The sequence below is a fragment of the Accipiter gentilis genome, chromosome 34, assembly GCF_929443795.1.
Source record: "Accipiter gentilis chromosome 34, bAccGen1.1, whole genome shotgun sequence".
NCBI classification, from domain to species: Eukaryota; Metazoa; Chordata; class Aves; order Accipitriformes; family Accipitridae; genus Astur; species Astur gentilis.
This window is the reverse complement of record NC_064913.1, coordinates 13,857,268-13,875,151: the sequence shown is the minus strand read 5'-3', so window position 1 is coordinate 13,875,151 and position 17,884 is coordinate 13,857,268. Positions and strand designations below refer to the sequence as shown.

The following is a 17,884-nucleotide window of genomic DNA, read 5'->3' as shown; positions in this document are numbered from 1 at the left end:
CATTCTGGTACCTGCTAGCTTCCCACCAGGCCAGAAATACAAACTCCCACATACGGCAATTGCAACCAGGAGTCTCACTTAACAACTGCTTACGCCACAGGCTGTCGCATCCCGTTGCCAGGACTCTGCGGCGAGCAGGCTCAGAAAGGCAGGTACCACAGGTCATGGAGATTTTCGAGTGACGGACGTACTATTTGCAAAGCAGTGCCTGAGGGACTGGCTGCGGTGTTTGAGGCTCTGTGCAAATGCACAGGAATACAGACCTGCTCTGACGTGCTTGTGCTAGAGTTCGCAACAGGGTCAAACAATTAGTTTAACACCAGCAGAAGAGATGGGAGAGACAAGGTGCAGCAAACATTAAAGTCCTCCCGGTGAGTCCGTCCCAAGGTGTCTGAAAGGCTGTTTAATACAAAGAGCTTGGCTGCTCTTGAAGGGGACGATTTCTAAAAGGAATCTCAAAAGAAGCGGGCTTCATGGAGTAATGCAAAGGGAAAGGATGCTGCCATCTCCCTTGTGCTGAAGGTGGTGGATCAGAAACACCAAACCCCGTGGAAGAAACCACAGTTACCTCCCAAAGAGTAATAAACATGTGATATTGCTGGGAAAGCAAAAGGTGTTGATGCATTGAAACAGCAGGTATGAGGGTCACAGGAGTACCCATGAGGTCAGGGTTTGGATATATTCGGGTGACAACAAAAGGGGCAAAGAGTGGGTGGAGGCCTGGCAAGGAGAAAAATTCTGTCTTGATCTTGTCAAGTGACAGCTCTTGTCAAGATACCTGAGAAAAAACACTTGACAAGCAGGCACTTGTGAATGGCTCCTTCACAAACACCCTCTTCCCAGGACCACGATGCTTTCATGGCGCAGGAAAACAGCAGTACCAGTGAGAGCACCTTTCCTGTGCCGCCTTGCAAGCGGATGCTCCATGGGCAGGCGGCTATGGATGGGGATTTACAAGACTGACAAAGAACACAACAAATTAGGTCAGGATAAATACTCAGAGATTTACTTAGAGAAGAGCCTACTAACCTTAAAACCAAAGATGTAAGCAGCAAGACACGACAACATTTGACTAAGGACACAGTATTGTGCCAACTGTACTAAGAGCTCCAATAAGCTACGCCTCGGTTCTTTGTTTTTTTCTCTAAGGAGCTGCAGATATCCAGAACTGAAAATGCAGTTCTTGAGAGGATCTTTTGAAAATAATGAAGAAAACTTGGAGGTGTTTATTCCTACCTAGATACAGCCAGAGCAAGTCTTCAGAGAGAGAGGAGGTTTGAAACTGAGCCGTCCTCCATTCATCTCTGGAAGCATGTTAACATGCCCAACAACAGCGCTAAGCAAAAGCTCGTGTCCTCTGATGATCAGAGCACTAATGTCTGCAAGTTCTGCCAGAGCCAAGAGCCAGCCCAAGCAAGCCTCCAAACCTGTTAATATTTAATGCAAAAAGAGCACAGGGCCTCCCAGGCTTGTTCTCAGTATCACCATCAGCCAAGCGTCAAAACCACTAGAGGAAACGTGAGTGTAAACACCACCACAGCACAGGCTATCCTTAAATTACATGCGGAAATTGATGTGTCACTTCATTTTCTGCCCTCACGCAGCTATACATCTGGTAGTAGATGTGGAACCCAGTGGGAAGTTCCTACTTAAAAAACGGCATTGTAATCTAAGCATAGGAACAGTTTAAATAGAAATAATGCATTGCACAGTTAGGTTTATGTTAAGCAACGATGCTCATGGCTCCTGACTTCTCTGACAAAGAATGCATCTAAGTACAATCTTTCTTGTCACTTCTAGCTGTCAGATAACAGACAAGTGCTGTCACACATACATTACTTCCCAGGTCATTAGGCACGTGCTGGAGCCTGAACGGTGTATGTGGATACAATACAGACCACGCACATGCTGGCTGCAGGCACACTACTTTGTCCATAAGGAAACAGCATGTTGTAAATGTTACAAATGCTAAAATAGAGGCCTGAAGAAAAAGAGTGAGTCAAAATTATATATCCACATTAGCCAAGGGAGAGCCAACAAAAATAACAGGCATAAGTAATCTGTAAAAAAAGCAAGTACTGAACAAAATCTAAATATCTCTCTTCGAAGCTAACTGAATGGAAAGCTGACATTTCTCTACCAAAGTATGGTACTGTATGCACTGTCATCTTCAAACCCATTTTTCTCTTCTGAAATTGGTTGGGCATATCATATGCCCTTTCACAGGGCTTCACCCAAGGCTATTTCTCATGACCAGCAGGTACAGTGGAAAGCCATCTGAAATACCTTCTCAGGCAGCAGGACCTTCTCCAAACCTACATCACTCCTGAGCAGGAACTAGTGTCTGACATCCTGTCTACCACTGGGATCTGATAAATCAGAGATCGTTTGAGATGTGATGCACGCTCTTTCTAGGATAATGGGATGACCTGCGGATTTCCAGCCTAAAATTATGGCCTTAGCTAGCCATCTCGCTAAAGGAGGGCCACAATCATCTATCTAATTCCCTTCTACGTCTTTCAGGGGCAGTACGTACACCGGTTTATAAATGAATGAGGATATTAAATGTTCAAAGAAATAATTACAAAATGAGAAAAGAAATCTCTGTTCATACTGAGTTTTGGGGCAGCAGTAGATTAAAGCAAGCTTGTAATAACTCATGTTGTCATTGTGTCTGGTTGGCATCTGATATGATTTATTTGTCAGATTTACTCCCTACAAGCCAAATACTTACTGTGGTTATACCACAGTTAGAGGTTGTAAGAGTCTGTCAATGCACCTCAATTTTGGTTTGCCACACTTCTGTTCTTCCTGCCAAACATAACTTCATTTAAAGGCTTTACAATGTCAAAAATGACAGATAACAGCCCACAAAATCTTCTTTCTTTGCGACATAACTTCACATCTCGGTGGCTTACAGGTGTGTCTGAACTGCAGTGGCTTTGCACAAATTTGTGCTGGCTGAAAAGCTCAGTAAGAGCAAGTGCTGGCCGAGAGGACTTGCCGACGCTCTCACCTCTGCCAGGCCTTGCTGCACTGCAGGCATCATCCACGCAAAACCTCTTCCGACAGGGAAGAGGGAAGGGGATTCTGGATACAATGGGACCCCTAGACAGCCCGAAGTAAACAAGAGCTTGTAATGCACACCTTTGTATTTATTTATTTACCGTTCAGTTAGTTTAATTCAATGCCAGTATTTGCATCAACTTTTATTTTGGGGGGGGGGGTGGGGGGGGGGTGGGGGTGGTGTGTGTGTTAGGGGCTGTTCCCCATTGGGATAATTTTGCTCTTGGATTTTTTTGTCTAATTTTGCAGTGGTAGTGTAAGACAAAACTCACTGATGAACACACCTGGTCAGGTCATTATCTATGTGATTTTCCTCTTCTCCTCTGAACTGCTAGATTTTTTTCATAGACTTGCTTGAAAATGAGAACTCACCATTGACATTACCACAAATACGTGATTTAAAAGAACAGAATAACCTAGTGGTTATTCAGTAGGTCTGCACTGAAAGGAAGCTCTGGCAAATACTCTGTGGATCTGTAAAACTTTGAAAAAGACACTGGCTTAAGAGTCTTGTCTTAGAAACCACTTAATTTGCTCCATATTCAAAAACTAATTAAAAGGTCGCACTGTTTGAATGGATACAACATCTAGTAGAGAAATCTAACATCCCACAATGCACATGCTGAGGTCGTGACCTACAAAAACCCTGTGTTTTTCTTGTTGGCTCTTTCCTGCTTGTTTTGTAGACCTGGAAGTTGGTTTGAACTGATAAGCCATTCATTCACGTTAACTAACGGCTGCCCATCTCGTTATCCTTCCAGGCAGTCTATGAACTGTGATGGCTTTTCCCACACTCACGTAAGGAACCCCAGGAGGAACCTGCTTTCCACCCTTTGTTCAGACCTCTGCTATGTTTCCCTCTTCCCCGTATGTTTTTCCCATCGGATAATAGCATATAGAGCTAACACTCTTGGCCACACGGAGGGAATACCTGGCTAAAGCAAGAGTACAGGAGACAGGCAGGTCTCACCTGTGCAGTGAAGAAAGCTGGAGTCAGGGATCCCGAAGGAAGCGCGGGGCTGTTGAGGGCGATGGAACCGATGTCGGTGCTGGAGAGAACCATGGGTGGGGCGGAGATTTCCAAGCCTTTGGGTTTTTTAGCCTTTGGGGGAAGAGATGGAGATTTTGCCTTGGAGCCTGAGGAGAGGTTCAGAGGCTCAAGGGAATCTGAGTCGTGGCAGCTAGACTCAAGGAAGAGGCTCCTGTGTTCTGTAGGGAGGGGTGAGGTGGGAGACAGAGACGGCGACCTGGAGGAAGATGATGATGGAGATGAAATGCTGGCGCTGTTGGGTAGCATTAAGGAAGATATTTTAGCTGATACTGAAGAGCTGAGAAAAGCAGAGGCAGCTGCTGTTTCAGAAGTGGAAGGCAACGACACGATGGGCCTCATAACTTGTTTGTCTGTTTTGTTTGTCACAAATCTTATAACAGTCCGAACTTCTTCGACTGGTGTGTTTCCTTCTGACTTCTCCTCCAGTTTTTCTGTTTTGATTGGCTTGTAAGGGTCTGGTTGGTTCTGCAGAGAGTTGATAGTGAAAGAGGAGTACAGGCCAGAGTGGATATATTCATTACGGCTTGTGCTTTTCAGTGCTGACAAGCTGTGCTTGTGCTGATCCCTGCTCTCAGAAGGCACCTTACAGTCGCTGTCCTGCAGCAAAAGGCTCTCTCTGCTGATTTCCACAGCATGTGGATCCATTTTTAAAATCTCAGGAAAGGAGACAAACTTGTACACAAATTTTTGTCCGATCACTTTCTTGATGATGTTCTGCAAATACAAAAGCAGATGCTAGAAAGATCAGCGTTTCAGAGGCACCGAGTACAGCAAACATAAAGGGATTCACAAGGGTAGGGGGGCACTGCTCCCTCCTCAAGCTGAGCAGGTGATTTCAGTGGGGTTCCTACCGCTGCTCATCCCTGCTTCATTCAGGGAACTCTGCTCAGCCAGGGAGACCACCCCCTGCTTCTCATGGTGCCTAGCAAAATCATCATTACTAGGTGATAAAGACCTACTGGTGGACTGTTTTCCCGCTTCCTCTGAGGTAGCTTGGGAATATGTTCTTTCTAGTAAAAACAATTCCGCCGCCTTGCAGACTCGAGCTGTGCCACCATTTCCATTTCACAACAAAGGCAAACTCCTTCATTTATGCCTCCCAAAACTGACACCAACTACCCTGAGTATGAAATACTCTTGAATGTCTGCAAGGGACAAAACCACCTCAACCCCCCACTCCAGTCATTTACACTCTCTTCCCAACCACGTCCAGAAGGATTGAACATGGTGACTGTCCTTCTTTCAACAGTCATGAACTACGTCTGCGACAAATGCAATCACTTGGATGGGTTGGAAAAGTACTTGTGTCCTGCTGTGGCCCCTGTGCTATCTTGGGGTTTGTGTTAGCCTCAGGACGCTCGCTGGTGCAGGCAGAAGGTTTTCATCAGTCTAAACTGGCTACTGAAATTAATTATTTTAAAAAATCCCAAACCTCTTAAAGGTTTGTAGAACTATTTATTTTTTTCTTCCTATTTGCCATAACAAAAGTGTTGCCTTTATGGAAAGAACCAATTCCCTTTGAAGTCGGAATGTTTCATGAGGGTCCTGTTTCCAGTCCTAGTTCTCTTCCTCCAAACCCCGGTACGCTGCCTGCTCCAACACAATGCACGGCATCCCCAGGGACACAGTGTGAGCTCCTCTGCAGAGGCACTTTATGGCACCAGGTGCTGGCCTGGCCTAGGAAAAGGACTGGAACATTGACCACCCTAAGCCAAGTGCTGTGGAAGACAAGAAGCAGTATTTCCTGAGATTTCCATAGTGATTTCTCTCTTCTGAAGCCCCCAGTGGAGAGTTTAAGTCACCTCTGAAAAACCTTTTCCAAGAAGCTTCCCTTTAGTGCAGCACAAATCTGCTGCACCTCCAGCTGATCCTCTGCAAACAGACATTTGCTTTGCTGTGCATATGGGAATGTAAATATTTACAATATTCCTAAAAATCTAATTTGTTTTTCATTCTACCACAGATTCCGAGACCAGTAGAGGAAACATCTGTTGAAGTGACTGAAAATGAAAAAAAAAAAGAAAAAGGAATACAAGCATCATCCCAATTTATATATGGACAGTACCTAGTGCTGGGTGCTTGCAGTGCCTGCACTACACCTTTTTTTGTCACAAAAGCAAGGCTCATTTTGGGAAAGAAGAGTCTGCCCTTGGATATCAGAACCTCTTCTGTCTTTCAGCTGAGCTACTGCACTCTGTAATTCAACTATCTGAATGTCCTGGCATTTCATTCAGGCACCTTCTTGAATACAAAATTAATCTTACAAAGAGCCCTGGGATGTTGCTTTGCTTCACAGGTCAGGAGCTATGGCACAAATGGAGAAAGTTGTTTCCCAAGTTGGTAACAGGGATCTGTAGCAAGAAGAATTAAATTCAGCAAGCTCAGACCAAAGGCACAAAGCTGCTCTCTTCTATGCCGAACTGTACACATGTCTACCCACCTGGCGGATCCTGCAATGCCTATTTTTGCCCTCCAAAAGTTCAGGACATCTAGTTAGCCCAGAGGATCTCAGTCTGCATGAGCTTTAATTCCCAACGGCTTTGGGCTTGGTCTAGATTATTTTTTTTTTGGTGCTAATTAGGTGAAATGTTGGATGGACGTACTTTTTCTGCACTCTCAATATTACGTTCTTCTTTAAAAAGGCAAAACCTGCAAACTACTCATTAAAAGGAACACCCCAACTGGATTTTGTTTTCTTTTTTTAAAATCTATTTTTTAATTTAAAATAATACCTCCCCTCAGCTCCTGGCAGCTTTGAGTTACTGTTACATCAATCACTAGCAACTGAGATCCTACTTGGAAAATGTGACTCCCAGCAGAAAAAGATTACATATATATAAAGTGGCACTTTTACACTGGTGCAGGCTTAAAACAGGGGAACATTGCTATAAAAAGCAACCGAACAGGCTGGTGAGTTTATACTTCCTCTGTCGTTATTAAATATAGTTATATTTTAAGAAGGTCTCTCAGTGCGGCTCCTCTGACTCCATTAGTCTGCAGCAAAGGCCCACTTAACGATGGCTGGAGATGAAAAGGATTTAAGTGCAGATCCCTCAAGCACTTTGCAGGCTTCTCTTAAACACGGAGCCTGAGGAAATCTCCATCAGCATGTAAGAGAAAATAAGGACGCAAATTAATTAAGTGCCTCTGAAATGCCACTGACTTTTCTAAATTTTTTTGACAAATATTTGAAGTGCAGGTAAAAAGCAGCTTACTTTTACCATCACCTCGGTGACCTGTCAGAATTATTCTGAGCTGTGGACGATGGTTCAAACCACAGAAGACAGTGACAGGCATCATAACAAGTGGGGGTTTTCCACCCTCAGTTTGAAAGGGCAAAGAAGGCTTCCGTATATTAAGGACTGCATTTGGAGGGAGATTAGACCACTTTCTCGGTACCAGGACAGTAACTGTACATGCACATTTAGCCCTTTTATTTTGTCGTTTGAATTTTCTAGGTAAATTCCCTCATGAGCAGGCTTGCCATCAGTGCTAGCAGCTGCCAGCCAGGCTGCAGGAAGCTCTGGGGCTGTGCTGCTGGGGAAGGCGGCCGCTGGGCCAGTGCAGCTGCTGGGGAGGAGAACTGGGCAACCCCGCCAGGAGCAGGGGCTTCACTCAAACAGCTTAAAAAAAAAAAAAAAATCTTATCAAGAGACAACACTTTGACATTTAGAAAGAGGGCAGGGTGTTGGGAATGCCCCTCTTCTGTTGGCTTCTTGACTGTTCCTCACTTGAACATTTTACACTTCACACTTTCCCTCCTCTGTCCCCAGTCTGTAAAACAGTGACTACAGCAAACGTCACCAGCCCCCATCGCAAAGTGGTTTGAAAGCTGCTGATACAAACCAGGTACGGCACTGCCTGACGTCTGCTCTAGCACATCAGCCGTGTTAGGGAGCTCAGGCTTATTCACACCCCATCACTTCAGACACTCTACGAGCATCTCCAAAACCAGCGTTACCCAAGTGCTCTGAATCACCAGCTGGAGGGATGGGTCTCTCCCCCTGTCCTGCTCCACAGACCAGCTAGCTGAGCTAGATGCCAAAGGCTCGGTGGCCTGGTTCCCCCTGCAGCTTAAAGCAGGCTGTAATGTGGTTGGGGTTTTTTTTCTGTCAACTACGCATAAGCACTACTACTTTTGGAAGCCCTCGTGAATTACACAAGAGCTGTTTGCCCATCTCAAGAGTGCATGACCTCTGGGTTTCTTTCCATTTTTTTTCTTTCCTCCCAGAAGTTTTCCTGTGCATTGGTGCAACTCAGACTTCATTTCTTCTATCATGTGTTTGTGCTTTATTTCCATCAGCTCTGACTCTTACTCCCTGTTTGAGCCATTTAGAGCAAAGCTGTAACTATATTACCAGTGTGACACAAGGATTTTAGTGGCTTGGCTCAAACCTGTTAGCTAGCAAGTTTGCTGGCTGCAGGAGCCACTCAGGAGACTGAGCTGGGAAATGGGAGCCAGTTCCTAGTTGAAATTCAGACTCATGAGGGGCCTCAGGGGCGGGATGACCAGATCGGGACTTTTTTTCCTCTTCCCAGGAAGTGACCTCTAATTGGGGTGTGTAGGATCTCAAAACTTATGGCAGAACAGGATGAACTTGTCTGTAGGTACTAAACGTCCCTGTTTGGGAAAGAAGGAGAAGGATCAGAGCTGTAGCTGCTGCACTTAACTCCCATTTGGATGTGCTGCAAATTCCCTGGCTCCAAGACTACCAAGGGATGCAACACGTATAGGGACACTTAGGCTATGAATTCCTCAGAGGACTCTATGAGGAGGGAGCTGGGCTGCCTCCAGCTATTGGGAACCCTACCCAGAGAGAGGGCTGCTCACCCTCCAGTGCTTGAAGTACGTAAGCTGGCAGGAGGTACCTGTGGCTGCATGGTTTGCTCCAAAAAAGCAGGGTGTGTACCCACATCAGCATGCACAGGCAGGCAGATTGTGTTAACATCATACTTTATGTGCTTATGCTTATTATACTGTGTGTAGAAGCTAGATTTTGTGAAATTTTTGGTGGAGGCACAGGTGCTACTAGAGCATGCACCCGTACTGACCTTTGGAAGCACAAGGCTCTCATTTAGCCAGATTTCAGTCTCTCCTCACCCACCTCCATCTGGAAGGCAAAGGCCATTCCTCTGGCTGGCACCTTTGGCCAGGTTCTCTGCTCTCTCTGCTGCAGTTTACTGGGCGTCCCTTTCCTCTCACATCAAACATGAACTATTTGTCACTTCTTTTGGGGGGGGTTCTTGGGTCTTCTCCTCTACCCATCACCTCTTACTGCACATCAAATTCATTACTCGCATCTTTCCATAAGAACAGCACTCAATAACCACTTTTATGCCATTTCAGACAAGCACATTCTTGACTTCCACACATCACTCCTGAAAGAAGCTCCTTCCAATTCTCTAATGCTCCTTCAAGTATTTCCTTCTAAGACCTCTTATCTGTACCACTACAAAACGTATAGCTGGTACTCTAGCACCATCATACTGCTGTTGTTTCACTGTAATATTCTATTTCCCCTGAGGTAACTCAAGAGAAGACCTTGCCAAAAGTAAAATAATAAGTATCCATTATCACTTTATATACTGAAGTTCTGTAAGCAGACCAAGCAAGGGACCCTCTTCCCAAAGCAATTCTTCCATGCTGCCACCCACACTTTGGCACTAAAAATAGGAACTAGTAACCAGGCTACCGGGTCTGACCTGTTACGGGAGGGGAGGGAATGCCATGGGCACCTCTGAATCCTAAGACCACCTGAGAAGCTCTGTCCCCTGCACTGCAACAAGCACAAAGAAGCCCGTATTATTTGTATACTATACATCATACTGCCAACCCATCTAAACAAGCGGGCAGCCATTAACTGAAACTAAAATGATTTATTCTGTCTTTAGAAGACAGATTGAATAGCACTCACTGAGTAAAGCCTGGGGCCACATACTGTTCAGAGAGGATGCAAAAATATTGAATAGCTGCTCATCGCAACAGCATGTGACTGTGTAATTAAAGATGCAGCATAACTCATGCAAACATTAAGGTTACCCAGGGAACTGTGACTCTTGCATTTCCTAACTTCTGAGGGCTTGACTTCCACAACTGTTAGATCCTATTAATGTCGGTATCTGCGTGTAATTTCCTGGATTTGCCCTCCTTCCCTCAAAAAAAACCTCATGGGGAAAACTCACTAGCTTCCCTTTTGTGTCATCTCGAAGTATTTACAGGGACCTTTAGTAGTCCTGAAACCTCTAGAGACTTCCAAAAGGTGTCTATCATTACAGCTATCAGAAAAAACAAAGTAACTTGGCAACTTCAACAAAAAGAAACCTGCTAGTCCTACTTATAAAGATATCTCGGTTCTACACATCAAGCTAAAGTGCTCTGTGTGGGAAGAGACGTGAAGGGTTTCCTTGCCTGAAAGCATTACAAGAGACTTCTGACCAGCAGAAGTGTGTGACATGATGGACATGCTGCTCAAGCTGCAGGTAGAGAGAGTGCAGGATGCCTTTCCTCAGCGCTATCTGTCATCTGTTCTGCTGCTCTGTTGAGGCAACAGGGGAAATGCACTAAATAAAAAAGGGGGGAGGGGAATTCAGGTAACAAATCAAACAGAAAATGGAAAGTCTTCAGATTATCTACAAACCTTTAGCAACCAGAATCATGGCAGCAAATTATAATCAGGACATGCCACACTCTACGTTTCCTGGGGTGCTTTATATGTGAATTTAACATAAATCTAGCCATCAGCTTCAACAGCACATCATGCTTGCTTTCAAAGCCAGGCTAAGGAACTTGTCCTAATTGTGTTATTTTCTCCAGTACTGGAATTAATTTACTTTTAAGTTCAGATGAATCAGATGATGAATTTTAACAAGCCAGCGTTCCCCCCAAGCAAAATGGCAGAGCTCATAAACCTCCATTTATCCAGTGATCAGTTTTTATTTCTCCACGGTGAATAATTTCAAAGACAAACCATGAAGCAGTAGCTCAGTTACTATCAGCTGTATGCAGTAGCAGCAGAGGGCAGCCCAAAAAAGGAAGGCCCATCCCATGTGCCACCATCATTTCTAAAAAATCACTGCCCTTTGCCTCAAACTCACATGCTGCCAGATCATTTGGGTTGTAGGTAGAGAAGTCCCTGCTGATAATTCCACAACCCAAACAAAGTCTAGCCCAGAGTTCTGCCTCTTGCCTTTCCTGCTGCCGCTCCCCAGCCTGCAGCACAACGTTTATCCCATTTCCTCAGTGTGCATCCCAGCACATCCAGCTGCCAACACATCCCTCACTGCCAACAGCAAGGGAGGGGACAAGGATCTCAGAAGGCTCCTTAAGGCCACCTCAGGGTCGAGACGGCTCTTGGTTTATCCCGCAAATTGGTGAATGGTCCAGAGGAGAGGAATGCAAAAGTCCAAGAAAGGCTCTTCCACCTCACCAGCCCTTCCCCTTTTGTTTTGCAGAAGGGAAAGAAGAATGCCAAGGAGCCTTTCCTTCCCTCCTCGACTTCTTCCCTTTCTGTGCTATGCAGCAGAGACTGAACTGAAGGCAGAAGAAGCGTTTAGGACTGAACCCACTGCTGAGCACTCCCTGCCAGCCTACTAGGATTCATTGTCTGCTACCTTAAGCCAATATCTCTCACACCTCAAAATCTGCAGCAAGATCCCCTGTCCCTCTGGACTCTCCTGATAACCTGCCTTTTTCCACTGCCTGGGAACCAACAGGATACCACACACCATACCCACACAGCGAGTGAGGAGCTCCCACTGTTTTCTGCTAAAGGAGTTACTCCTTCAATTTAAATAGCAATAGCCGTGGTTTTGGTTTGGGGTTCAAACCCTGATCACAATATATGGGGAAGAAAGAACTCATCCTTCTTTCCATCTAGGAGCTACGACCTCCATTGGGCTGCAGAACTCCTAGAAAAATGGCCAAAATCCTTGTGCCACACCTAGATAAAATCTGCAGACAGAAGAGAGCACAGAGTCCAAGAAAGCAGCTGTAAGAACAGCAAGAAATCACCTCAGCCAGAGCCCTAGAGAAGAAACTGCAGAGCCACTCCTCTGGCAGATGCTGCATGAGCAGAGACGAAACAGATGACAAAGGTGTGGGTGTCGGGTGGGGGACGACAGTACAAGGGTAAAAAAAAAGGTTAAGGGATAAAAGAAGAAAAGGAGCCTCGAGTGAGGAGCCATTATATTCTATTGATTTGAAGAGATCAGAGACGTCTCAAAGGAAAAGCGGTACAAATACCTCATCCCTTGTTTAAGCAATGTCTGTTCAGTCACTGTGTGTATTTGGGCTCTGCCTGGATATGCTGTTCATTCACCAGCAGGCACTCTGTGTCCACTGATGCTAGTCAAGTTTATAATCAGAGGGGTTGGAGTCATATAATGAAGCGAGCTTCCCCATGCTGAGCAGAAGCCTTTTTAGCACTTAGTGAAGGGGAATTCACCACACCAACTGCTTGGAACAGCCGCTGCACTGTCCTCTCAGAATCCTTTTGTGCCTTCTCAGTCAGGCCACCTTTGAAACACGTTAAGTGGAAAAATCTGACTTCTGGTGGACAAAATACTAAAAACATTTCATTGCAGAACTTACAGCTCTAAAAAACTCTTACAGGAGAAGGAGGAGTCCTTTCAAATTCCAATGTAAGTAATGAAAAGTGATCATCAAATTGCGCACAGTTAATTTTCAGTCAGCCTGTTTTTTGATTGTTGTGTTAGACCAGCTGCATAGTGTCCAGCCCCACTGTGCCCTTCAAGAATTAGTGCACTACAAATAATACATGACAACAGTACTCTGAGCTCAGTTCAGCAACAATATCTAGTTTCCTCTGCCTTGTGCAGGCAGCAAGCATGCCATAACTGTGCTGAACACTGGTGTTACTCACTGTGTAATCTCATCTCACTGCCTTTTCTGAAAATCAATATGACAACAGACCAGTAAGCATGGCTATGAAGTTTTCCTTTTTCATATCCACAATCTCTAACAGTCCTTCTTTTTAATATTTAATCTTCAAAAATATAGGAAATAGTAAACGTATGAATCTAGACATATTATTTAAAAAAAAATCTATTTAAGGGGAAGTAATCCTGAAAAGATTTAATATTAATTGGTGAAAACAATATAATGTTAATCTAAAAAAGGCTGGAGAAACAATTTGGAAATTCCTTGAATTTGCTGGAGTCTGAAATTGAGAAAGGTGAATATGAAAGATATTTTAGCATCTCCATATTTGTGTTCTACAATTTTTTCCTTTCAGTATCTTGACACATCTGAGAGATTCCCTTCAAATATCCTTCTATTATAGCAATCTAATACACATCCTGGTTACTCCCTGTTCTCATTTTTGCATTCTCTGCTGTACTGTTGCCACCTTGCTTCATGCTGAAGAATAAGATTAAGGACTAAATGTCAAAGTGAAGGATGGTTTCACGAGAGTGACAGTGATCTTATGAACTCCCACTATAGGGCAGAAGTTTTATTTTCAGAGGTGTTAGCTACCAGCAACCTCTACTGGCCTCTTCTAGATTGTGGGCATGCTCACAATGTCTGAAAATCAGAAGCAAATTAAGTGATCTAAATAATTCCAGATTACTATGTTCAATATGTTATTATTTCAGATTACAGTTTTAAATGAAGAGGTTGAAAGTGGAGCTTTCAACAGCCAACAGTTCTGCCCTAAGTGTACGCCTACACTACCTGCCTGTAACCAGCTTCTGAGAGTGTGCAAATAACCACAGCTTGCCAGTTGTAAGGTTGCTGCCTAAATTGTGCTGACTCCTTGGGTATTATTAGTTTTATCAAACCTCAATAAATGTATCTGTGAAGGAGGGGCAAAATTCAGTAGGTCTTGCAAGGGCAGAAAAATTGGATGAAGAATCCCCTGCCAAACCACATGTTCCACTATTTTGACTTGAGATACCCAGAAGGTAAGTTCCCAAGTGGGAGTAAATTTAACATTCTACAGGAAATACAGTCTTCACCTGAGATGAGCTCAGCATGACACTACTACCTTGACAAATAGACCCAAACATACCCCTGCTCTGACACCCACCATCTGACCAGCGCTTCTGCCTCTGTTTGCTACTCTTATTCTGCACTTTCATCCAGTAAGGCATCACATTAGTGCTCTCTCATATATATTGCTGGTAATTAAATGATAGCAACACATAATCTAGACTACCGTTGAAGATAACGCAGATTTTGTCCTAAAATGACATAGTGGAAAATTTCCAAAGTCTTACAAACACTGAGCATTAAACAAACGAATAGTTACAGTGAGATCCTTGTGAGGTAATACTGCACTGTCATAACTGTAGAAGCATTTCAGCAGTGTATTTCCAGCTAATAAATTAGGACCCAATACAATTGTAGAAAAGTTTTACCAGAAAGCTCAGGCAAGACTAGGTAAAACATTGGCCAACAGGATCTATGCATCCCACGAAAACTCAGTGGACTTTCCCAGTGGAAACTCAACCCCACCCTCTATGCTGTTGGGTTCTTTGTTTGTCTTTTCCTTGTTCTGACACGGGTGATACCTGCTGGTAAAGCTGCCACTCTGCCTGCTGCATCGCAGAATCACTGCTTTCTACCACCTCCCTGCATTCCAGATGATCCTATGCAGGCTGTAATAATCAAACAGTTCTCCGTTATCAACAGTTATTTTATTGTTGTCAAAAGCTACAGAAAATATTGGGTAGCCAAACGCATAAACACATGAAAGCATCAGTAAGTGTAAACCTAGATCAAAACCTCCCCTCCTCAGGAAATGGGATGTGCAGTGTTTTCCTTTGCATCTTTTAGCTGCCCTCTTACCTCCACTGTGATTGCCTTCAGTACTGTTGTCTGTTGTAAAAATTAGTTAGAGGAACTTTTGAATAGCTTCCACATAGAGGTGAAATATTAAATGGTAGTGTTTCTATTTTCTTAGTCTGCACGAGAATAACAAAATTTACCTTGTCATAATAGTATCTGAGCGCGCGGCTCAGCTTGTCATAATTCATATTAGTTTTGTTTTTTCTGAGTCCCCACAGCTTAGCCACTTCTTCTGCCTTGAGTAGCTTGAATTCGCCATCATTAGACGTCCAGCAAATCAGGTGCTCATGTTTCTGGTCTAGCAGCAACTGCAAAAGGAACTGCCACAGTGTGATTGCACTCTCCATACCTACAAGGGACAAAGGAGAGCAACAGTGTGAAAAACATTTGGGAGCAGGTGTTCCACCCAATGCTCATTTCAGCAATAAGCTCTGTGTAGGAGTCATCCTACGTAACTGAGCAAAGGAAGCTACTATATCGTTTAGAACCAAACATCCACAAGACCTACAGGTCTTGCATTCCCGTTTGAGTACTTTTTCCACAGCTATTTTCTGAAGGGACACATAAAATAGAGTGAGTACTTAGAAAAGCATTGCCCGCATAGTTCACATGGTACAGGGTCCTCTCCACTTGGTGTCTTTAATTCAGTGTATGCAACCACCCTTCAAAGGAACATACAGGGGGCAAAAAAGGACTTGATGTAACCGTCCACTGAAATGAGCCAAAAACCTGCTGTTTACTGTCCTGAGAAGTATATTGAAGTTGCTCGGATATGTCACTGTGAAGAAGGGGAGGAAAAGGGAAGACCAGAGCCGTTGCCTTTGGTTAGAGGATGAGAAACCACATTCTTTCACCCTCCCACCACACGCACCCTTCCCTGTGTCATACAGCCTTTACGCATTTTGTTTCTTCCAGGGCCTGAAATGGCTCTTGCTGCTTCTGTTTGTCAAGTCAAATAGCTCAAAAGATATTATCTATCTTGCAGAAATGCTGAAAGTTCAGTACAGTTAAGCACAGTAAAGTAAGTGAAGTTTACCCTGCACCTTTCTCTAACAGGGATCTTTCATTATCACATGTATGACTGAGAACTAGGAATATTTTTAACAGTGCCTAAGTCTCACTTTTAAGGTTGCCTGAACATTTTTTTCTCTAACTGCCTGAGCCCTCCCTAGAATAAACTTTTTTCAGGGACTGCAACAGAGGGATAAACTTAAGGATGACTATATTCCAACTCAGCACAGGCACATACACAGCTTAAAACTTGGGAACATTACCACTGAAGACAATTTATTATTGTAATGAAGATGTAGCTAAAACTGACCTTTTAAACTACAGAACTACAAAATGAGATTTTCTCCTGCTTTCAACAACATTGCCAGCCTTAGCACGTCAACACTATATCAAACCATTTTTTCTTGGCCTCTTCTGATACTTAATTTGGACATGTTATGTCTAACTAAGGCAGATTTAAAGATGCTGGTAGTACTGGGTTAACGGACTATGTTGCTAATGGGGCTAATTATTACCTGACTTATCTTTGTACATGGATATACAGTGGATATTTTTGTCTTTATCTAAACAAGCTCATGATTTTTAACTTCCTTGCTCATTTTGCCTCCTAATATATTACTGTTTGCATCCCAATAGATTATTGCATGGCCAGAACATGCCAGGCTTACCGCCTGACGTCTCCCTTGGTGCAGTGACCACGAGAGGGCACAAGACCTCCAGCTATCTGCCACCCGGAGCGGCAGGAGATCTGCCTCTCCAAGCCTGCTCCAGCACTAGGGAAATCGGGTTGCATAAGCTTCACTAGCTTAAAAGCACAAGTTAAAGATACCAGAGGATGGTGTCGATAGTTTTACAGAAAAACAGTATTTGGAGCTCTATTTTGGTCCAAGTAATTTCTAAGTACACTGGCCAAACAAGGGTTTGCAGAATTAAGGACGGTTTTCTTCCCCCTGCAAAAGCCTCATTTCTCTAATTAACTGAGAACCCAGTCTGAATGACAAGGACAAAAACACCTATCCCTGACACCCAGCTGTGTAACACAGTAACTACAGAGCACCTTCAAGAGATGGCAGAGGCTCCCAGGACTGCCAGGTATCCTTGAAACCGAACTGCCTATATGGACAGATGATTTGGCACTTTCAAAGGTTTGCATTTGCTTCACTGCATTTCTTTATCACTTTACTCAAATCCTTTTCCACATAGCGTAAGGCAAGAAAAAAATGTATAGCTAGAATTAAATACACCTGAAAGTTATATACTCGCTTTAGTCTTTAGAAGTTCCTTTAAACTACAGCATCTGTGCAAGTATGAACGTCTTTAATATTTATCTGTAACATCATAACTAATAGAGCATCCCTATTAATCTGGCATCATATATACATACTTTTCAATTAATATTTATAAATTTTGTAACTTCACTAAACATGTGTAGGTATAGACAGCCATACTACTTTAAAATAATCTTAGTTTCTGTACATCACATACTATACAGCAATACTCTGCATGATTTCAGCTTGTATCTTACAACTCTTCTGAACAAGAAATCACAAACAGAACCTTTTTTGCTCTGTAAATTAGAAGTAACTTATAAATTTCTTTCTTCAAAATTGTATTAAAATGTCTACAGGTGTCCCATGCTACAAAGACCTGTCAGTAGAACTTCAGCTGAGGAAATTAAAGACGGAAGAGAGTTATAGAAGCACTAAACCAAACTCCACCACCATGCCACTTGCCAAAACAGTACAATACCTCAGAGGTGCAATTCTCTTATCCAGACCTTAAATTATATCTTCCTTCAGATCATCAGCAGTCATGCGTCTTCAGAGTTTAGGTGGAACTGAACTCACAGTGACACGCATTTTGCTGCCATCTCCTCCATCCCCATTCACCTCTGCCCAAGACCACTCAGAGGGTAACCTACAGCTAAAGTTGCACTACGCTTTCCA

General features: G+C 43.7%; 1 protein-coding gene across 1 annotated transcript in view; it reads right to left on the bottom strand.

Moving 5' to 3' along the window:
- Positions 1-17,884, bottom strand: part of ELK3 (ETS transcription factor ELK3) — a 40,477-nt gene that overhangs the window by 7,790 nt on the left and 14,803 nt on the right. Inside the window, exons 2-3 of the mRNA XM_049792180.1 lie at positions 15,068-15,276; positions 4,037-4,831 (exon numbers count right to left, since the gene is read on the bottom strand). Coding sequence (XP_049648137.1) covers positions 4,037-4,831; positions 15,068-15,274 — 1,002 coding nt within the window. The 5' untranslated portion in view covers positions 15,275-15,276. The remainder of the gene's footprint in view (positions 1-4,036; positions 4,832-15,067; positions 15,277-17,884) is intronic.